We start from the raw sequence: 22349 nt of genomic DNA on the forward strand, positions 1-22349 counted from the left end.
ACACGTAAATTAATCATAAAATATTGATCCACTAACGATCACGCGAATTCTACTAAATGCCAATCATTATATAAATCGCAAGCGTACATCTTATTGCTTCAATATTTATTCAATCAATTAAATACCGTGTCAAATGCCTTAATCAAAATTATCTTCCGTTGTTTTATTTTTTATCTTTTATGATTAGACCAAATTTATTTTATTACTTTTTTAATTTTAATATACTTTTGAAACCTTTTTCATTCAGAAGAAATAAATTTCTCTGGGTCATTAACATTAACTGAATGAAAATATAATTAAAATAGAAAATTACTAAAAGAGATGCATATATTTTTTATGGTCTTTTGTCAATAAAATAAAAAAGAAATTAGATCTGTATATTCAATGTATTGGATATAAAGATATAATATATGATATAAGTCGGACGCAGAATGTCACATGCGCAATAATTTTTTATCAGTTTTATCATTCGATCAATTTTCACACTAACCAGTGAGTGATTCGTGCGACAGTTAAAATACAATAATTATCGCGTCGCTATCGCGCAAAGCAAAACAAGGAAGCGATTTATTTGTCACATTTGTCGCAATGAAATTATTCTCAACATTCTAACAAGCGCGCGCGTTTAATTATTTCAAACCAAACACATGATTTATCGTGATTATATAATCTCACCCTACGCGACGAGCTTTTATACAATCCGATTCTTAATTAGTCATTACACGCGAGAAAAAAGCAAATTAATTGGAATAAATGAATTAATCAAATCAACGAGATATCAATTACATACGTTTTTAGCAAAGAATTATGTGTATGAGCTGATTATAGCCAGTTAATATTAATAGAGATTAAAGAAAAAAAAATTCTTATTCATCGTTTATATTGTAATTAGAATTATGATCTAGAAAAAGACAGGATATTTATAAATTAATACAATATGTTCTAAATTAAAAAGAATAGATATACTCTTGCAAATAAATTGAATTAAGAGCTTGCTTGATTAATTCGTCGCGATTGAATAAACGCCGAGTTTTATTGACGCTATTGACAACTGGGCAAACATAATTAAGTACGAGGAATCACATGTGAGATGATATTATAGAAAAACTTTCTGAAAACTATAGTGAAGAAAACTGTGACGAAAATTAGCTTCATATATTTAATATCTACGAATCTATGTGATTATATTTGCCTATTTACTTAGCGTCAATAACAGAAACTCGGCATTTCCGATTATTCCTAAAAGCGTGGCAAATTGTTCGAGCAAGTTTCTAATTACATTTGTTTGCAGATTATATAATTTACACCTTGTATAATTCTCCTTATTAATTTAAAGTACAGCAATTTCTCTTTATTATAGTCATTGTGATCATTGTTTATAGTATAAATCGTATATATGTAAATATTTCAGTAGCATACTTTTTCTACTGGGTTTTAGAATATAGAATATTAAATTTAGAATATTAAAAATATTATTGTATGAAAATGATTGATCTTATATAATCCAGAATTCAAATATTGTCAGTTTTACATCAAAAATATTTCCCATCAAAATCGCATAATATAAACAAGCAATAAATCATCTTAAATGATAAGAAAATGAAAAAAAATTGTGACCTATTACGTGTTTCATCATTACGTGATATTTTTTAATGTTAGAGATAATCAAAGAATAAGCGAAAATAATGTTCCAGTTATCCATAATCGTGAACAATGATTGTCCATTGGCTCTAGAGTCAAATAATTATAAAGCTAAAATGTGTTTTAGTATAAAAACAACAATAACTGACAGGAACGATTTACTCAAAAATCATTTTAGTGATAAAATTATTCTTGCCAATGTTAAAAATGCGTAATCCGCGTCATTTTGCGTGGGAAAGTTTTCAGTTTCGGATATTAATCTTTTATATATTTGGGTCGTTCGAATCAAAACCGGAATTTAATTTTTAGACAGATAAAGAGACAAAATCATGACCAATAAAGAATATTTATTTTTCAATGTAATCTCCATTTATATCACAGCATTTTTGCAATCGACATATCAATGCGTTAATATCGGCAGAATAGAAAGAGTTGTTCTGACATCTGAATCACGTAACACACACTGTAATACACAGTTCCCAGAAAATCAAAGAAAAACTGCAAACATTCAGATTTCACATTGGTACGTCGATGGCAAAAATGCTGCAATGTAAATGGAGACTACGTTGAAAAATAAATGTTCTTTACTGGTCATAATTTTGTCTTTTTACTTGTCTAAAAATTAAATTCTGGTTTTGACGTAAACGACATAAATCTAAGTAATTTTTAAGGAACTTATTTCACGATATTAATCGACACTCAATATCTCTATTTATTAATTATGCAGATTATATGCTTACCAGAGGCAAATTATACTTACCAGATACGCATAAAGACTTGAAATAAACGCCGCGAGCTATGGCTTGTAATAGATAATGTCTTGCCGTAAATTAAAAATTTTCCGTTTTCATAGTTTGTTTCCACTGGAAAGTTTTGTTTGATTTTCCAACGGGGGAGTAGCATTACGTAAATAAAATTCCATTGATAATTCCTATGAAAAACATTCTTATCGTTAATCGAAGAATTATAATTTTTTACAGCTGTATTTTATAGTTGTCTTAAGTGCTTTGATAATTTCAAGCTTAAGAAAAAAAAATCATCACCGCCAAATTTCGCCTCTTAATGCTAACAATAAGTACTTTCAGAATTAGACCAGGCATTAAATATCAAAAAGCGAAACTTATTTTGAAATTACTGAAAAGTAAGAGAATTCGTCATTTATTTACATTGTAAAATATTTATTTATATTTTTAACAATAAATAACTTATATTATGATGCGACTTTCTTATTAAATATCTTTTATATAAAATAATTTTTGAATTTTAAAATTAACATTACAATAATTATTTATAAAAAATTCAAGTATGTCTTTTGACATAATAAATCTCTTCCAAAATTAATTTAATAAAAAATTATCAATAATTATAAATATTAAAAAATTTGTGGAACTTTCCTATCACACAAAAATATATATATATACTGTATATCATAGATAGATGACATTTGTGATTCTGGAATGGCTTTGACAAATTTGTTTTAATAATAAATAGCTTTGACATGTTCGTTTATTTTATTTTCCGCTTGATAATTTGCAAAATATGCAGTTAGAATTCATTTGTTTATATTGTTGCTCGAAACAAACATTAAAACGAATGCTTCATCTTGTCGCTAATTACTTAAGATTTAAAGGAAAAGTTATTACTTTTCATACACTTTATATAGCATGCACCTTATGCAAAGAGAGATTTAATTGTAATCATGATCTTATGATATCATCCGCATTTTATTCTGTAGCTTCTTCAATAAGGCACACTGATAAAACAATGATTGTTGAATCGACTGTCAATTTAATTACTTATTTCGCCAAAGTTATCGTAAAAAAGAGCAAAGTTATCATAACCGTATGAACTAACAAATAAAATTAGAAGAAAATGCGACTGTCATTAATTTTTGTGTGATAGAAAAGTTCCACAAACTTTTTAATACTTATAATTATTGATATTTATTGATATTTATAAAATAATTTAAAATGTAATATGAAGAAGACCGTGAAAATAAAAATCCTTAAAAAATTGTTGCTTTAAATTTAAATAATTTTTATTGATTTGGAAAAGATAGAAAATATATTTATTGCATTTGTCTCTTTTGTATTGTATATTATATATCGTTTTGCAAATATATAGCACCTACAGCTCTTTTATAATCGACACAGAGAATTTTTTAAGGACAATCTAATTAATTAACATTACGTCATTTGCAACTGTTTTATGTCAACTTTATTATTACGTCCGAAATTTGCTTCGAAATTTAAATGTTAAATGTTATGGACTAAGATACAAGTTATAAAAATAGATTTTAATGTCCATTCGCATTAAATTTTTTGCAATTTTAATCTCAACAGCTGTCGAATAGCCATTTATAGCTTCAATCGCAATCTGCGTTATCGCCGTAAGATACCGCTCGTCCAAAGATATTTACGAGCGAGAAAAAAAATAACGAACATAAGACGTATCTAGTAGCCAGCAGCATTAAAAATTTTTCCATTCTCGAGAGCAGGATAGTACTATTGTGAGATATTTGTCGTATTCTGGAGCAGACAGATAATAGCGTGCATTATCACACATAATTTTAAGAAAGAACTCGATTAATAGGGATTGCTAATTGCTTTAGGAAATATTTATTCTAAACCCTCGACTATTTTTATGGCTGCAACAAGAATAATTTAATAAACAGAGAAAAATAAAGCAAAGATTAATATCGCAAAATAGTTTATATATATTGTATATATATATATATGTAAATGCACATGAAAAAATGTTGTACGTCGCATGTCGATGAAGCTGCATAAGCAAGAATTATATATACCTATATCAAAGATTTATGATGATAATATATGTTTGAACATAAGTGTGTATATGTGTGTGCGAAAAACTTATAAACTTGAAACTTATGTAACTTATGAACGAGATAGCAAAGAAGACGATAAATTATTGTATTTGTGAGATTAACATTTTCTTCTCAGTAAGTTTGATATTTATTTTTAAATTTGTTTCTCCTTCTTGCTCGTTTATGCATATCTTCTCACGCTTTGATGCGCCAAGATCTTATATCTACAGTTTAACTTAATAATAAACAACATCTTAAATTTTATCTACGCTATTTGATGAATGTTGTTATTAATTCAACATTTGTATACTAATATACGACAGTGCAAGAATTTTCGCGTTTGTCAGTGCTATTCAGGTATTCGTCGTTTTGAATCGAGCATTGCCCTGTAGCTCCTCCTGAATCTCTTGAGAAGATTTTCCCTTAGTTTCCGGTATAACGAAGTATGTAAACGCAGTAGCGGCTACCATGATGCTGGCGAAAATCCAGAAAGTCACGTCCGCGCCTAATTCATCGTTCATCATCGGAAAAGTTTTTGTCACCAGAAATACGAGGAACCAATTTAACATCACGGCAATACCGGAAGCGACCGCCTTGGTCTCTGCAGGAAATAGTTCACCCATCAGCATCCACGGTATCGGACCCAGCCTACGCATAAAACGTAACACTGTGAATGATTTATTTTTTATTCTTTTTGTGTTTATTATAACATAATTATAAACACTTGAGTTATAATTTTTACAATTTCGAAAAGATCTAAGTAGTCAGTTTATATGTGATTGCTAATTTCAAGGCAATTTTTAACATCAAATCATATGTTTATAGCAATGCAAATTTTATAACTAGATCATTTGAAAATATGCATACATATTTGTTGCAAAATTTACCCGATAGAGAAGGAGATCATAAATAATGTCAGAGATGTGAGCGGCAGCCAGCCTAGATTACTGACGTCATTTCCGTTTGCCTTAATATTGAAGTACAGACCAAGAGCTACAAGACTGACTGTCATAACACTTGAGGAAAATATAAGCAATGGCTTCCTTCCGGCACGATCCACAATTATAGCTGCTACACCTGACATCATCGTCTATCCAAAATGACATTTCAAATAAACATCGTCATCCACGACGATTAAGTAATTAACAATAATTGCGGAAGATGGATGCAGATATACATCGCAGATGTATATCGCGCTGATTACGATTATCATATATAATTAAATCGCAAAAAAACAAATTTTGGAGATAAAACCTACACAAGGAATTATGTATACAATTCATATAAATTCATCTTCGACAAATTAACTGGGGAAAAAAAGCTAAAATAATCCTTTAAAGAAATAACTTTAATCAAATTTTTGAGATTTTCTTTGAGAAAAAGGTTTTCTGCTCTATTCTCCGCCGCAAGGTAAAAAAAAATGCTTAAAAGACATAACGTTTTTTCGAATTTTATAAATTAATATTTTTACGTAATCTGAATATCGATAAGCGTACCTGAACGATTGCTACGACAATAGAGGCGAGTTCCGGCGACATTGAGCTTCCGGATGCCTGAAAAATGGTAACGGTATAAAAGATCACTGCGTTTATGCCGGACAATTGCTGAAAGAACATGGCACCCAATGAAGCGAGTAAAGCTTTTTTGGCCGCTCGAGTGCGTATAAGATCGAATATGCTCGATTTCTTTGACGCTGCCTGCTCGGCCTCCCGCTGGAACTCTGCGAGTTCCTCGGACGGATCGTAAGAATCACCCCGGAGGACTGCCATCGCCAATGTGGCTTCCGGTTTCCGCTTTTTATTCTGCAAAAATTCGAATTTTTATTCGGATGATTATTTAGTCGGATGAGAACTTTGATCACATTTTACTCCGATTGTTACAATTATTTTCTTAGATATCAAATATATATAATTGTTCTTTAATACAGAACATTAAAGATATATAAAAAAAATAATAACAAGACACAAGTCGGAGGATCCATCGATTTGACCTACCACTAGCCAAACAGGTGATTCCGGCATCCACGTGAAGGAAGCAAAGAAACCGATCTCTACGAGAGCGCAGATTATAGCGAGCGCCGTGTAACTCAAGACGGCTCCAAGCACGAAGGCCACCAAAATTCCAAACGTGAGAAATAGCTGGAACATTGCACCGAGAGTGCCTCGGGTAGAAGTTTCCGCAATTTCGGAGATATAAGTAGGTACGAGGACGCAAGCTGCGCCGACGCCGATGCCCACTATAAATCTGGCTACGTTGATCAGCCACAGCTTGGAGGCAAATATAATGATCACCCAGGACAGAAGAAACGGAGCCGTCAGCAAAAGAAGCGATTTTTTCCGGCCAATTTTATCGGCCATCGGTCCGGATAAGACAGCGCCCAGCATCGCGCCCAGAGCCAGCAATGAGCTCACCCAGGATCCTTGCTCCTTGGTAATGACCAGCCATGAATTCGGATCGGACAGCTGGGGCAGGACAGGAGATGTCCAGGCCAGAGCGGTGCCGACGCCGATGGCCATTATGGATGCTCAAGGGATTTAAATATAAAGTTAATATCAAGAGGAAAAAATTAAATATATATAATAATATTAGATTAATAACGGTTGTGAAAGGATAAATAGATAATATGAATAAAATGATTTTTTTATTTACTTTTTCTCCATAAACTTGGTGAAATTATGCACAATTTACAAATCGTTTTTAAAATTATTTTTTCAACAAAGAAATTTAATATACAACTATTTTTTAATATTAGAGACTTTTAAAAAATTTAAGAATATGTGGAATATTTATTTTATTTTTTAGTGGAAAACTTCGTGCTTTCCAGCAGGTGTTACGCATTCAGGTCAATCTTATCAGTTTATTCATTCAAACCGTTGCACTCATTCGGTGAAACCTATAAATTATCATCTATCGGGAACGGTATATCTTCTTCGATAAGATACACGAACAGAATTTCATATACTCTTCAATTATTTTCCTATCCATTTTTTCACGTAATGAAATTTTTTTTCAAGCAGATTATATTACTCTATCAAATCAATGACAAATAATGACGATATCCGCATTATTAATAATCCAGAAAGAATTAAATTTTTCATATATAATGGATACTAATCGCGGAATATTCATAAAAACGATTATCTAACATGCGTGATAAGGCGGGCAGCCAGGAATTATTTATTCGTGTTTAACTTCAATTCAACTTAATAGTAAAAGCCGCCGTCGCGAAAAGACAGTGATGCATTATGATCTGTCAGGGATGAAATGGATAGATTCGTGGAATAAAGTCGCACGAGACAGCAAATCCACTGTTCTTTAAGATCTCAAATCCATATCAGAAATGTATGTATGTAAATTACATCGCATTGAATTTCGATGGCTTAGGGACGTCTACATCTTTCATCTCAGAGCAAAATGCGACACTCATTTCAATAAAATATTACGACCATCGCCGGATCTCAGTCAGCAAAATATGAGCCTATTTGGTGCGCGGAATTTTATAATAATGGAGGGTCCCTAACAAAACCCAGGCTTTACTGTAATTTTGCAGGAAAATCATGAAAGTTTAGAAAATAGTCTGCCGACGCGCGCGCACGTAATATTCCTTTTTCTTGTGAATTTATCATTTATTATACTTGCGAGCGAAGTGAAATGAATACGACAAGACACGAGCAGATACAACTGAAATGTGAATATTGTAATAAAATAGCAGAATTTGAATTTATATACATAAAATTACCAAACGCGCTAAATATTTGTAATAATTATGCTATATTAATGTGTTAATGTTTTTTAATTATTAACATTGTATTTATAAAATTTGTTGTAAAAACATATCAGAAATAATAATTAACATAATTTTTTAGCATAATATTGTAGCATGTTCCCATGTGAAATTTTAACTGTTTACAGAATGAAAATTTCATTATTTGTGTCAGGTAAAAAATATGTGCAAATAAAATAAGTTGTGTATAAATTGAAAAGACAAACGTGTGAAAGACGTTTTTTTAGATGATCAAAAATATAAAAGATTTTATCTCGTTAATAACGGTATTATCTTCTTTCGAAATTAAGAGGTTTGATTACTTTTATGTAGATAAGAGAGTCAAACTTCTTAACAAGTAAATTTTGCGGATTAAAAAAATTTTAGGAAAACGTTATCAAGATACATGTTGAATTTATATTTATTACTTAGCGATTTTCTTATCTCTATATACTTTTATAATCTAATAATTTAATAAACAAAGAAATATAATATTAGTATTCTCTACCACAATTCTATTTCCAAAAAATAAGACTTTTAAGAAATTACTAACAATTTTCGGGCGTAAGTAATTATTAAAGTTTGAAACGCGCATATTTCCTACAGTCAAATCAATTGTTTGCGCACATGATAGCACGTCGTTAATCGTGATAATAGCATAATGATTATCATGATTATCGGCCGACACGTGCATTGCAGTAAGCTGATATTATCTAAATAAGCAATTATTATCGCGAAATAATAACTTAATTGTCTCCAATCCAATTTTTATTATTTATAAAAACGAATTAAGAACATTTGAAATAGAGAGAAACTAATCTCGTAAAAGAGATAAATGAATTTAAAAAATTATGAGAATCTATATAAAGCCCTATTTTATATTAATTATTTTTTTCTTTAAAGAGAGAGAAAGAGAATGCATTTTTAATAAAATTGGACATTATTTATTTTTGAGCCTTAAATTTTCGATGTTCAAAGAAATGACACAAGCAATCTATATTTCTTAATTTGTGTAAAGACAATTTTTATTTATTTTCACATAAAAACAAGTCTTTTAAAAAAAAAAAACATAATAAAATAAAATCATAAGAAACATACATTAAAAACGTTTATTAATCTGATATTATTAATGTCAGATATTTTAATATTAGATATCGTAGCGCACGTATAGATTAATAATTGAATTGCGCAATTGCAGAGAGGAAATAATAAACATTATTAATGATTTATAATTTGATGCACATTTATATATACTATTAATTTGACATAATATACTCCATATTCTCTTCGAGCATATACAATATAGTTAGTAAGTAAACAATGAAAATGGAGTTTAAATATGTATGTTCACAACACATTCGACGGATTGTTTATTAAATATATGATACGTGCAATCATTTTAAATACGTATGCATAATTTCAAGCACACAAGGATATGACTGTATAGTGTATTAAAAATTAAATACCGGAAATAGATGCGAGATACTGCCACAACTTTTTGCCTTCCCGATGTACGGGAGCACCGCTAATCATCCCGGTGCCCTCCATCTTCGTGAATCAGGTTACCCCTTCGAGGGTTTTGAAGCACAAAAATCAACGTTTACGACACTTGGCGATAATTCCTCGTTTCGTCCACCCTTTTCCCTTGATTTTCCGAGTAACGCGGAAAAACACTAATGACGAAGAAAAAGCGCAAGCCACATTTCGGACAACGCGAAGCCGCTCGATGCGAAATGAACGATCCGTTACTAGGGCCATCGTATATCATGACCGTCACTATCTAGTCACCGATTATCACTAATCTTTATCGCTTATCTGGTTCTCTTATGATCGAAATAAGAAAAATTTAGAAATCACGATAAATAGAGATCGGCGAAACGAATGATGGAATCGAAAACGAACGCGCGGTGTCGATACAGGATGAACAGAAATACGAGCGGATCTATAGGACATATCCTTCATAGAATCGACGTGTCGCTTCGCTTTTCTCATCCTCGATATACTTCTCGCAATTTTTCTGCAAATGAGGAAGAGAATAAGAATTTTTTTCAAATATTTTATTCTTATACCTCTCGATCTTCGAACTTTTCGTGATACTTTGATAAGATAAAGTAAAGAAAACTGGATCACTCAATTCAATTTTTATGAGAGACTCCTTTTTCATGCAAAATAAGTAACATTTTTTTTTATATAAAATATATAGTGACAATTTTGTTAAACTTCATATTAATAAAATATCCTATTTGTCGAGCTTTTTAATTAATATAGCAAGATATAACTATATAACATAGTAATTTTGAATATTCTTTCTAAGTAATATTTGCCGGTTACCGTCAAACTTTCATTAATCCTTTAAAAAAAAAAAAAAAAAATGTATCAGAGACAGTTAACTTTCTTAAAAAATTTACAATTTATTCGAGAAATTAACAAAAAATCCATACAGCAAATCAGTAAATTAGAAAGTTATGCGAGATAAGACATATATGTCTCTGATCCGTATTAAAAATGGGGTAATATATATATATATAAACTACGCAATAATTATCTTATACGCTGTGAAATTTGTTGCATAAACACACAGTATATTTGGACTTATAAAATATTTATGGAATATTTTAGTCAAATGAATCTAGCATAATCACATGAAACCACAGACTTCTATATATTATACTAGACCGCTAACAGAGGTCTTGCTAAAGGTAAAACTGGGATAGCTATTTACAAATAGGCAGAATATAATTAATACATTAATGGACAGAATATTAATCAATATGTCTCTAAATAACTATCAATTAATACTTGTTTATACATTACAATAGCTTATATTTGAATAACTGTCGGCAAATTGGAATACGACACAGAATAAATATTAACTCAACCTATATATTCTACTTAATCGTAAATGACTGCTTTTCAAGTCTGTTTGCGGTCTAGTATAATATATAAAAGCCTGTTCACATGAAACTACGTACAATGAGAGTGTTCATCGTAAAATGAAAACCATTTTGACGCGAAAATATTCGACAATTTTACAAATAAAATAAAAGCTCATGTGAAAGACATTTCAATTCAATTTCAATTATTGGCAGGGCAATTTTCGATTTTCTCCACCGTCGCGGCGAATTTCGCGCTTATTGATCGCGCAAACCAGATAGATTTTAAATTTAATATATGAATAAATCTTTCATATATGCAAGTTTAAAAACTTACAATTTTCGATAAGAAATTTTCTAGTATAAGATACGCTCGATAGGAATTGCAATAGAATCACGTCGATAAATCACTTCTATATTTGATCGTGGATCGATATCCGGAATGCGATCGTATTTTATCTGCTGCCTTCGCGAAAAATCCATGACGCCGTGCGTTACAATACAACTAAGAAGCCGTTATCGTGATTTTCTAAGTGAACTTCGAGATTTGTTTAGTGATTAAATCTTTTTTTTTCGATGATCTAATGCAGAGCTAATATATAATCTTTTCGTTACTATCGCATTGCTTCTTTAAACGCTTCAAAAGAAAGAGAAAAACGTTAAGAAAATGCGATTTTATAAATCCAAAGCGTACGAATTAGGCTAACTCCTTTAATCGATGTATCATCGTTAAAATTTGTTGTCAAATAATCTAAGATAATATTAATTGATCGCTCAAATGTATATTATGTCTTATATCAAATTAATTATATAAAATTAAAATTACGCCTATATTGAAAATTGACAATTTGATAAAGAGTGATAATATTAAATTGATTTATACAAATAGTTTCTTAATCAAAATAAAATTGATTTTGTTATTCGGATAAATGTAACATTTTATTTGCAATGATAATATATTTATCAATATTACAATAATATAAAATGCAAAGTAGTAAATATTCTGTTTTAATTTTTACAATAAAATAATGTGTAAAATTTTAAATATTTCAGAACGGCAATAAATTGATTATAACATATGGTAATCTGGCCTTTACGATGTATAGGGTGTTATTGTTATCACAGGTGCTTTCGTGTTGTCATTCACAAGGCGACGTTCAAATAGTAAGGTAGTGACGTGAGACGCTTTGTGAAATTTCTTTTCTAAACGCGATCGTGACAAGTATCAGGAAATTATTTGCTATAATTAATATGATTAATAATTATCTTTTATATACGTTAAATAATATGTAGACTGTGAATAATCAGATTACGTTTCCAATTAAATACTCTCGTATTTGCTTGAGAATAGTGAGGTTTTTTCTCAGCTCTAGAATCATATTTATATTTTGTTTAACATCTATATTGTATAGATAAAATACTTATATGATTTCAATATTTTTACATTTTATTTTATTATATTAAATTTAATTAAAATCATAATAAATATTAATTAAAATCATAATAAATCTATTAATAATATAGATATATATATAATGTTATGGTGTGTGGAATTTTTAAAGAATAAAATTCCATCTATATAAATAATGTATATATATACATAAGGGGTGTGGGTGATGAGAGGGGTAGAGATAAAAAGAGAGGTAGAGAGAAAAAAAAAGAGAGATTTTATATTTCCAAATGTGAGAAATTCTACATATCCAAAACTATAATTTTGATCCTATGTGAAGTTTCACTATTTCTTTTAACAAAATTTACGAGTTCTTGATTGAAATCTTCGAAATCCTTCGAATTTCAAACTTTTCAGATTCTCAATCGAAAAACTTCAAAATCCAATTTTTCAACATTCGGAAGAAAACTTTCGCTTTACGAATAGTGCTCCTCGCGAACATTCAAACACGCTTTTCGCTATTAGCAATGGAAATATTTAATACAATAATCATCGCGCAATCGTCGCAACGATGTGATGATCGATGCAAAGAAAATCGCATTATTGTTAAGTATCTGTTTTACTGAACACTTTAATGAATCATACGATCGCGCAATAATGCGTCAGTAGACTCTTGAGTAAAAAAAACCGCTTTCGCAGTGTACATTTAACGCTAACGACATCTGGTTCTCATTCTTAATTATATGCGATTTGAATTACAATATAAATGAAGAATTATATGCATTTTACCAAGTTTAGCGTTAAACATGCATTACGAATATTAGTGTAGTTCTCGCACTGCTCAAAGTTATCGCATAATTGAAATTTAAATAACACAAAAACAATATTTTTATTTAATATTTCTCTTTTCCGGGCCAGCACTTCATATGATGAAAATCCGAACTTGCATCAAATCTTTTACAATTAAATAAGGTCGCCTGCAAAATAAAAATTTTTCGCGAGCCGAGAAGCCAGAAGAAATTTAGGAATTGAAATTTAATGCTCAAATAGCAAACATTATTTTCTTTCCGAAAAAATGCTTCCTAATTGAGAAATACGTATTTGCACATATAAATAAACAGATTAATGATAAAACATGATCTAATTTCTTTTCCCTAAAATTTTTTACTGACGTGAATCGCGCGGAAGCTTATAATTTTTACGGAACTAATGTCTAAAAAAATAATATCTAGAAATATACATTTAATTAATATGCAGATTCCTATCGCGAGGATATAATTTAACAAACGCGAGAACTACTTGCGCGAATATTAGTGTTACTTATCTCAACGCTATTGTACATGGAATATTTTTAAAAAAATATCATCTTACGCACTAATAAGGCCTGTGTTTTAGGTATTTACGTCCCCATTATTTGTCGCAAGTAGGACTGAATGTAAATATTTTCTGATAACGAGTGGATTAAATTGATCATAAATCATTATTCATCCATTATCATTTGATCCATGATCAATGTAACACGATGCGACATGAAGAACGTGCTGGGTATAAATATAAAGGTGAGATTCGGACGGGGAGACGGGGGGGATCATTTCTAATTCTGAGCGCGCGGCGTGAATATATGCGGGAGCTTAGAAAAATACCTTTTAGATTAACAAACTTGCTTATCACCGCGATAACACATCGGCGCGTGTGCCGTACTGGCGACGATTCCTGCACACACGTGCAATATTTCTTAAACAATAAAAAATCGACGCTCTCTTCGTAAAACGCATTACTGTCGATTACTGTCGCTAACTTACCTTAGGTTAAAACGTGCTATCGTAAAATCGTACGAAAAGTAAGGTTTCTTCTCGTTTTTTGGTGTGGAAAGTATTGGACTTGAAGAGCTGAACTCTTCTGCGACTGAGTAGGATTTATCGGGAACGGATTTCTGAGTGGATTCTTTCGAACTATTAAACGGTAGGTCTCTCGAGTCTTTGAATTGTCGGATTTACATGTCATGTCAACTTGAATCTTGGAGAAAATCCACGCTTTGTCAGGATATTTTGATTTCTGGATCTATGAAACTTTAGAAGCGTTGAATATCCGATTTTTATACCGTAAAAATTGTATTTTTGCGCAAATATCTCATATATTCTTTTTATTGCAGAAAAAAAACTATTACTAAACAGGCTATTATTTTAACTCATCGTCAGCCGCAAAAGAATTAATTTCTCACCTTTTACCGCGGTTCCTGTATTTTTTGTTCTACGTAAAACTAAAGTATTTAACATTATATTCCACAAGAAATTACGAAAATTTTACAATCTGTTGCTCTTTTACTTTCTCGAGATCAAATCATTTTCACGTTATTTCTCATTAAGGCAAAAAGAGAAAAACCCGTAGCAGAAGACGATAATAAGGCAATCTATGCACAAAGCTAATAATTTTTGCCATCATACGTATTTCATAGATACGTGAGTTGTAATGAAAATCAGACTGCAGATAATACGAGTTTTTTATAATAACACAAACTGTTACGTGTTTAATTTATATGGAAAAATTAGTATCTATAATCTAGGAATTTCTTTTGTGTTTTATCATGTAAATATTCAGATAATTATTTAAATTAATATCTATTAGTGAATTGATATTCATTAATCATTCGCGCATAAGATATGTATGAAATGAATTGAACATTATATGTAGAATGATGCCGCATGATTTTAAAGCATTTTATCGCGAAAGAAATGAAATGTCACAAGAGGGCTGGAAAGCGGTTCTGTGTTTTTTTTACACGGAATCTCAGTCTTTATCGTACGTGTCATTTGCACACATCAATATAAAAATTAAAAAAGCTCTCTTTTATCAGGCTCGTTAGTTATTAATATATGTAAACTACATCTGAAGAAAAGAAAACGAGAAAAATCGTAGCACATCTCACGATAAGACATACGCAGAGAGTCATGTATCTATGAAACAGATTTAAGGATTCGCACGTTTCCGTTATAGCAACTGCAAAATGTACGCATTTTTAGAATACGATATCACTATACTTTGTCCGCGTCGATGGGAGAAATTTTTGAATCATTTATTGACTGTTCGCATTCGACAAGCGTATATCAAGAACGCCGGAGAGTAATCTGAAAAAATTTACGATTTTTCATGGCTACAAAGTTTATATTTTCAAAGCTAGGATCATAATTGATCTCTTGGATGAGAAAGAAAGAAAGGGCGATGTATAAGAAGATCATATATTGTATAAGGAGAACTCGATGAAGGGATTCATAGATTTTATATAATTTATAATAGAGGTACATTATAAAATTAAAATATCTTTGAAACTTAAATTATAATTTGAATATTCATAATTTTGAATATATAATCTCTTGAAATTTGATTCCCAGATTTTTTAATTAAATTTGGAGAATTTTGTATCTTTGAGCTTTTGAAAAATCAAAATCTTGATTTCTCAACTATAATTTTGACTCTCAACTCTTTAAATGGCTGAGTTGTTCAAAATATAATCGTTATATCTTCCATTGTAACTTTGATCAAAATTCTTAAACTCGCGAATCTTTTAATCAATAATTGTTATCAGCATATCCATTTTAAGTTGTGAATTAACATGATCCTATAAATTGTAGGAAAGGCAGACTTACCTTTTGTTGAGTGCCAAAAGAATCCCGTAAAACACGAGATACAATAAATTAGAAAATTCAACAGAAAACTAATTCTAAAATTGATTACTTCCGGTGTCCTTAATATCGATGGTGAATTAAATTGTGTGAGATCGAATGGAAAATCGCACTTTTGTTCGAAAGAAATATTTCTAGGCAACGATTGAAATATTTAGAACGAATCAAAAGCGCAGCGAGGAGGGTTAATGGCGTCTCGAGTCGCTTATATTATATGTTTTATCCTGCGACAGACCCGCCCCCCCCCCTCCTCCCTCGATCTGTCGCATTAACCTGAGTCATGAATCAAAGTTTAAGCAGAGTATTGTACAAAAAAATCCACTTTCCGGTGTCTGTCGTGTGTATGAGCTTGTATCTTCGGCTGGTCATCTTGTCGATGAAGCTTCTTGTCTCTGTCTCGCTGTGATTGGGATTCCAGCGTATTGACAGTATCGATATTCTTATAATGTCCCAAGGGATGGTGTCGAGTACCTACAGTAATTTTTAATCGCTTTTACAAGCTCTGCGTTACTCGTTATCGGTTATTTTTACAATTCCTCGATCGATCACATTTTAAAAGCATGCTTCCTCAGCAAAATTATCAGTCGAAATATACACATATTTAGCATACGTAATATATATTATTTAAATCTCAAAAGTCAAATACGATTTCCATTCTTGAATACAAAAACGTGTCAAAAAGACGCGCGAAAAATAAATACATATACTTATATACACGTGTTATTTCTATATACAAAAATACAAATATATGTAAACAGAGAGAAAGAGAGATCAATATATTTTATAAAACTTTTAATTTTAGAAAGAGAAAATTATATAAAAGAAATATCATTTACCTGGCCATCGGGAGCGTCAGGACTGTCCAAATTTAGATAATCCAAGGTCGTAGTGTTATACGCCAACAATACGCTATAGAGGGGAAAACATTTGAGTCTAGTGGTAGGGAAGCCGTCGTCCGATGACACGAGACTGTTAGGGCCGTCGCCCAATTTGGTGACCTGGACCTCCGACTCCTGGTGGTATTTTATCTGTAATATCGTTCGCGCGCGTGAAACGCATGCGTTCGACTTGTCATCGCGTTTCCATGTCGAAATACGATCTATCTTTCTATCACCTCTTTGGTATCCGTGTCCGTGCTGAGACAGGCGTGGAGAACTTTCGATCGCGGATTCCTGGTGCTCCTCTGCGCCTCGAAGAAACTCTTGGGCTCGGTTAATATCAGAATGCCACGCCAGCTCAGATTGGACTCTAGCCAAGCTGTGCTAGAAATCACGCCTATCTGAAAAAAAAAAAAAAAGGTGACGTTTCATAATGGTCGGTAACGGATTTATGTTCCCGAAAATCGCCATAGGAATCGAGAATCGTAAACCGAATGCACCATCGGCCTAATTAACGTTGTCTCAAATAACGAGAAAATAAATTCGAAAGGAGAGAGATACCGAAACTCATAGAATTATCTAGTTCACCTATTTTTAACTCGTTGCGTGCCGATGATAATTTGCGTGTTTCGCTAATATTACAGTATCGTGGATGATAAAGAACTGTTAGTGCGATATATTACAGTTATCTAATATAGGTATCTAAGACTATTAAAGCACCGACGTATCTAAATTTAAGATTCAAATTTAAGAAATTGCTAAATGAAATTTACAATAAGATTTTCATTGCGATAAAACTCAACACCAAATTTTTCCAGAGATATACTCCACATTTACAAGAGCTTTACAAATTCACCATGAAGCAATAGCAATTAGAAAATCGTAATCTCTTATATTTTCATGATGCTTCTGTATATGATAGAAAAATGTAGAAACTTTTAATTTCAATTTTAAGAATTTATATTTTCCTAGAAAAAGCTTCTTTATTATAACTTTTTCATATTTAACAGTTAAAATATTATACTGTTATATATACATACATATATGTATACATATATATATATAATTAAAATTTTGAAAAGATAAAAAAAACACTCAAATGTTTTTTCTATAAACGCTGAAAAATTCCGGTATTATATTCCACCTAAATTCTTAGGTGGAGGGGGGGGGGGGTGGAGAGGGGAACCTAATTCATACATAATTATATATAATTCATATAAAACAATTTTTTATAATTTAAAAATTGTCGACATCTTAACTTTTCAATCGATGAAACGTTCTCTCTAATCATCTCTGAATTAATAAAACATTCTGTTGGCAATTAAGAATTTTAAAAGACTCTATGTTCGATACATACAAGCCATTCTTCACCGTCCATGAACCGCGAGTGCCGTAAACAAAAAGAGATTACATCGTCACATTGAAAAGATGAGGGGGCTTCCAAATGGTAACATTAATGAAACATTAATCATGCTCGGGATTAAAATGAACAATTTCTCACCCTGCTGATGTATTCCGCATAGATACCATCGCGCTTGCCCTGTGATAAACTGACTATATACTTCTCCTCCAACGTCTGGTTGATGTTCAACGGGTCCTGATTAGACGTAGGTTTCAGATGCACCTGTCGTATATATGCGACCAATTGCGGATTGTCCATCGAAACGCTATCGAGCACGTAATCCCTGGTCATGTTCGCATCAAACGCCTGTCTCCTGTAACGAAATATCCGCTTTAAACAACATCAGTGATGTTCAATCTTATTTTAATCTGGAATTCAATCATTTAATCCTCTTATATAAGAAGAAAGAAAACGAAAGTTAATCATTTCCATATGGATTCGCACCGAAATCCGATTGTTTTTACGATAAATTGCGTATCGCGCATACGCTTTTTCAACATAAAACAATGCAATTTTATTGTGCAAAATATACATAAGTTTTAAGATCGTTTAAGGGGAAAGATTTTAGTAACGAAATTTCGAGAAGACAGAGGGAGATAAAAGAGCGATTAATGTCAAAATTTTTATAAAATCTAAAATGGAATTTCATATTTTTGTGTATCAAGCGACGCGGTAACGTTGCTACGCAAAGTATATAAAATCTTTTTCTTTTCGATAACGATACGTGATATTTTTGTCCGACACTATGGGAAGTGAGAACAAATTTTATCAAAACTTAAAGATAAGAGATTTCTGATATTATCACCGGAAATAAAAGAAAAAATTCTCAAACTTTTTTAAAGAGACGCCGCTAAATGTATAATGCAACTTACCTCAGAGCTGCCGCTTCGCTCCAGACTAGAAGCACGGCCATGGCGGTGCAAAAGGCGGTGAGGAAGACCAAGCAGGGGGCCACTCTCATCCACCAAGCCCTTTTATAACTGGCAAACGATGTGCCGACCAGGCTAGGCCCTATAAACGGTGGCAGAGTTCCGTTTGACGAAGGTAACCCTGCGGGAGCCATTCTGCGGGAATAGAAGGAACGTGTAAACACACGTTGCACGCAAATCACGGAAATGAGACACCCGGTGAGTTGCAATCTGACAACTTTGTGATGTGTCACGTATTTTATTCTATTCTCGAAGCTTTCAACCCCAGGACCTTTGCAACAGCAGATAAATATAAAGATTGATTATGATCTTTTAACGGTATTAGACTTTGAATATAGATGACCATAAAATCGTTTTTCGGATAATCTAAATCAATTTAAAGAAGTTGAAGGATAGTTGAAAACTGAGAGAACTGTAGTGAAGAAAATCAATGAGAATTAACAGATATTACCGAAATAGGAGATATTACTCTTAATTCAACAATAAGTAATTTAATTAGTGACTAATAAAATCTTGCGTTGCAATTAACAACGATTATTAATTTACAACGACGAGTATTGTTCGAGAAAATGGTTCACAATTAATATTAATCGAAATAAATTTCATATGAAGTTCCAAAATTCAAAATTGTGGCAAAAATAAAAAATAGCTTTTTATTTAGAAATAAAAAACTATATGTAACTTTCTTCTTTTCACTAACAATAAGAAAGAATCGGACGTGATATTCACGATCTATAGAAACTGATGTATGGATGTTCTGAGACACCCTATACACGCGCAGCAAGGCATGCAGGTATATAAGTGTGAGTCACCCTGCACTTTCTAACCATCATTTTTTCAGTCACGTTCAAGTGAATGCACACCTAAGGATTCGAGACAAAGGAAGACCCTCACGGATCAGATTATCACTCATTTCTTATCTATCACGAATCGTAATTTTGTCGAATAAAAAATTCATTTTTGCGATTAATTAATTTTGTTTTATGCAACATATTTGTCAATGTTACATTATATGTTCAAGTTTGTGTGTGGTAAGAAATATAAAAAGCAATAATAAGTTTTTTTGTTCTTTATTTTCATTTTATTATAAAGAGCTGTTATTAATATTTATTTAAAAACATATCCTATTTATTTTTATCAGAATTTAATAAATTGAAAATATTATATTAACTTTTATAATATTAAATCATAAAATACGTTAATTATAAAAAAAAAAAAAACCGTTCTGATTCAGAAAATAGAAATGTGCAGCTGTGGGAACTGCTAATTTTAATAAACTTTGCAAAAAATAGTTTTGCATCATATGTTTACATTACAGATACTTTGTAAATTTTGTTTATTTAAAAAATCTAGACTTTTTATAAAATGCTGTTCTATTTTTAACTTGACGTTTTAATAAAAAGAGAGAGAGAGAGAGAGATAGAGAGATCAGACTTTTTATAAAATTCTTGAATTTACAAAAAGCCAGTAACACATGTACGAGACGAGTTTGCTTGCGTTACATCGTACGGAACAATGTTTGCTCCGTTATTTGTCTCACACTATTAAAGCAAGGTGTGCCATGTTAGTGGCACACAAAGTTCGCATGACTTCGTGCATCGCACGGTTCGTCTAACTAATTTACTACAAACCTTTAGCGGAGGCAAAGCAAAGCACAGATATTCGCCATAAAATATTATTTGTTTATCTAAATTGAGACAAATCTTTTCTACGCAATATCCCGCGGTAAAAAAAATTCATTCTTTGTAAATTCATTCTTACATATTCTTTTTTTTTCTCTCAATTAGTTTTCATAAATTGTCTAAAACAAAGAGGGCACGTAATAGCCACAAAACTTCCTGTATATTTAATTTAAATTTAAATTAAGCTTAAAAGAATTTTTTAATAATATATGTATTTCAGACTTTTAAGTGTGATGTATCTCTAATATCGAAAATAAAAAAAATAAAAAAGTTGCAAAAAGTACGGCGATGAATCGAATCGTCATTAACGCAAAATCGGTTCGCGATCTGTCAAAGGATCCACGAATGAACGTCTCTTGCGTACGTCGCGGCATGATTATATGACACAATTTAGCTGCTCGCGAATATATCCATAGCGAATACGTCCGTCGCTACATTTACTCACTTTGCTTTCACCGGTTTCACGATGATTCTCGTGTCCTTCCTTATCCGTGAAATCGAAAAGATCGGCGAGACGCACGCTTATATTAGCGAGAACCATTTATGTCTCTCGTCCGTTTCTGCTCACTCACGTACGAGCGTTCGTCGCGTCACATCCCCGAGTACGACGTTCGAACCGATACGATTTCGCGATCGGGTCCAGATTGCACTTTACGATACGCGCGTCGTCGCACTTTTCGATGATCGGACACACGTGCGAGATTATGTATACATATCCCGCGTCAAAATTGCGAACGTATCGTGGCGAGCATCGCGCCGCGGTCACAATATTTGCCAAACGTCTTTGGCTGAACGCTGTGTCACGTGGCTCGACCTTCCCGGCGTGTTTTCGTCGTGTTGTGTTGTATGTCATAGATTATAGATCGTTTCCCCGCTCGTGCCCGTTCCGCTTTCCCCGACGTTGCAATGTAAAAATCTCTCTCGACAAGCGTCGGCGGGAGAATGATAAATCGAAACCGAGAAGCTCACTTCGCCCACTCTCCCCCTTCCCGTTCCTTTGTTTCTCGTACCGTTTGTTGCAGATTTATCGTGTTACAAATTGAATATATCCACAATGCAATCTCGATCAAATAATTTCGAAGTGTCTTTTTTTCTTTTTTTTCTTTTTAATACAGTTGACAGAGAAAGAAATACAAGTTTTTATAGATTATTTTTCCGAGATACCTTCGGATAAATTTCTCTCACATCTTCGAAACAATCAATTTTCCATTCCAAGCGTACGATTCTAGATTTTCAAAATATAATTCGATATGTATAGAAAGTTTTTAGATAATTTATTTTATA

At 31.8% G+C, this 22349-nt stretch overlaps 3 protein-coding genes across 8 annotated transcripts in view; 1 reads left to right on the plus strand and 2 right to left on the minus strand.

Annotated features, from left to right (window-relative positions):
• The window catches only part of LOC138939875 (serine/threonine-protein kinase 32A), a 52951-nt gene that overhangs the window by 3101 nt on the left and 27501 nt on the right, over nt 1-22349 (plus strand). The window contains exon 1 of one of the 2 annotated variants that reach the window (XM_070308148.1): nt 19324-19581. The exons of the other annotated variant lie outside the window; for it this stretch is intronic. The gene's annotated coding sequence lies outside the window, so the exon portion shown is untranslated. Of the gene's footprint in view, nt 1-19323; nt 19582-22349 lie in introns of those variants that run through there. 2 annotated transcript variants of the gene reach the window in all.
• On the minus strand, nt 3640-10056 carry LOC138939876 (facilitated trehalose transporter Tret1). The gene is made up of 5 exons (XM_070308152.1): nt 9698-10056; nt 6463-6992; nt 5965-6270; nt 5356-5558; nt 3640-5116 (listed from the first exon to the last, which is right to left on the minus strand). The coding sequence occupies exons 1-5, from the start codon at nt 9777-9779 to the stop codon at nt 4822-4824; spliced, it is 1416 nt and encodes a 471-aa protein (XP_070164253.1). The 5' UTR covers nt 9780-10056; the 3' UTR covers nt 3640-4821.
• LOC138939879 (protein Star) overlaps nt 15974-22349 on the minus strand; it is a 37996-nt gene continuing 31620 nt past the window's right edge. For 3 of the 5 annotated variants that reach the window (XM_070308158.1, XM_070308157.1, XM_070308156.1), the window contains 6 exons: nt 21511-22290; nt 19327-19518; nt 18554-18767; nt 17289-17453; nt 17011-17202; nt 15974-16645 (listed from right to left, as the gene is read on the minus strand). In XM_070308158.1, the coding sequence (XP_070164259.1) occupies nt 16460-16645; nt 17011-17202; nt 17289-17453; nt 18554-18767; nt 19327-19517 (948 nt within the window). In that variant the 5' untranslated portion in view covers nt 19518; nt 21511-22290 and the 3' untranslated portion in view covers nt 15974-16459. The remainder of the gene's footprint in view (nt 16646-17010; nt 17203-17288; nt 17454-18553; nt 18768-19326; nt 19519-21510; nt 22291-22349) is intronic. The other 2 variants (XM_070308161.1, XM_070308159.1) reach the window with 1 other exon arrangement.

This window comes from Polyergus mexicanus, unplaced genomic scaffold (genome assembly GCF_030449975.1).
Source record: "Polyergus mexicanus isolate NDT 795.1 unplaced genomic scaffold, iyPolMexi1.0 SCAF_15, whole genome shotgun sequence".
Classification (NCBI taxonomy): Eukaryota; Metazoa; Arthropoda; class Insecta; order Hymenoptera; family Formicidae; genus Polyergus; species Polyergus mexicanus.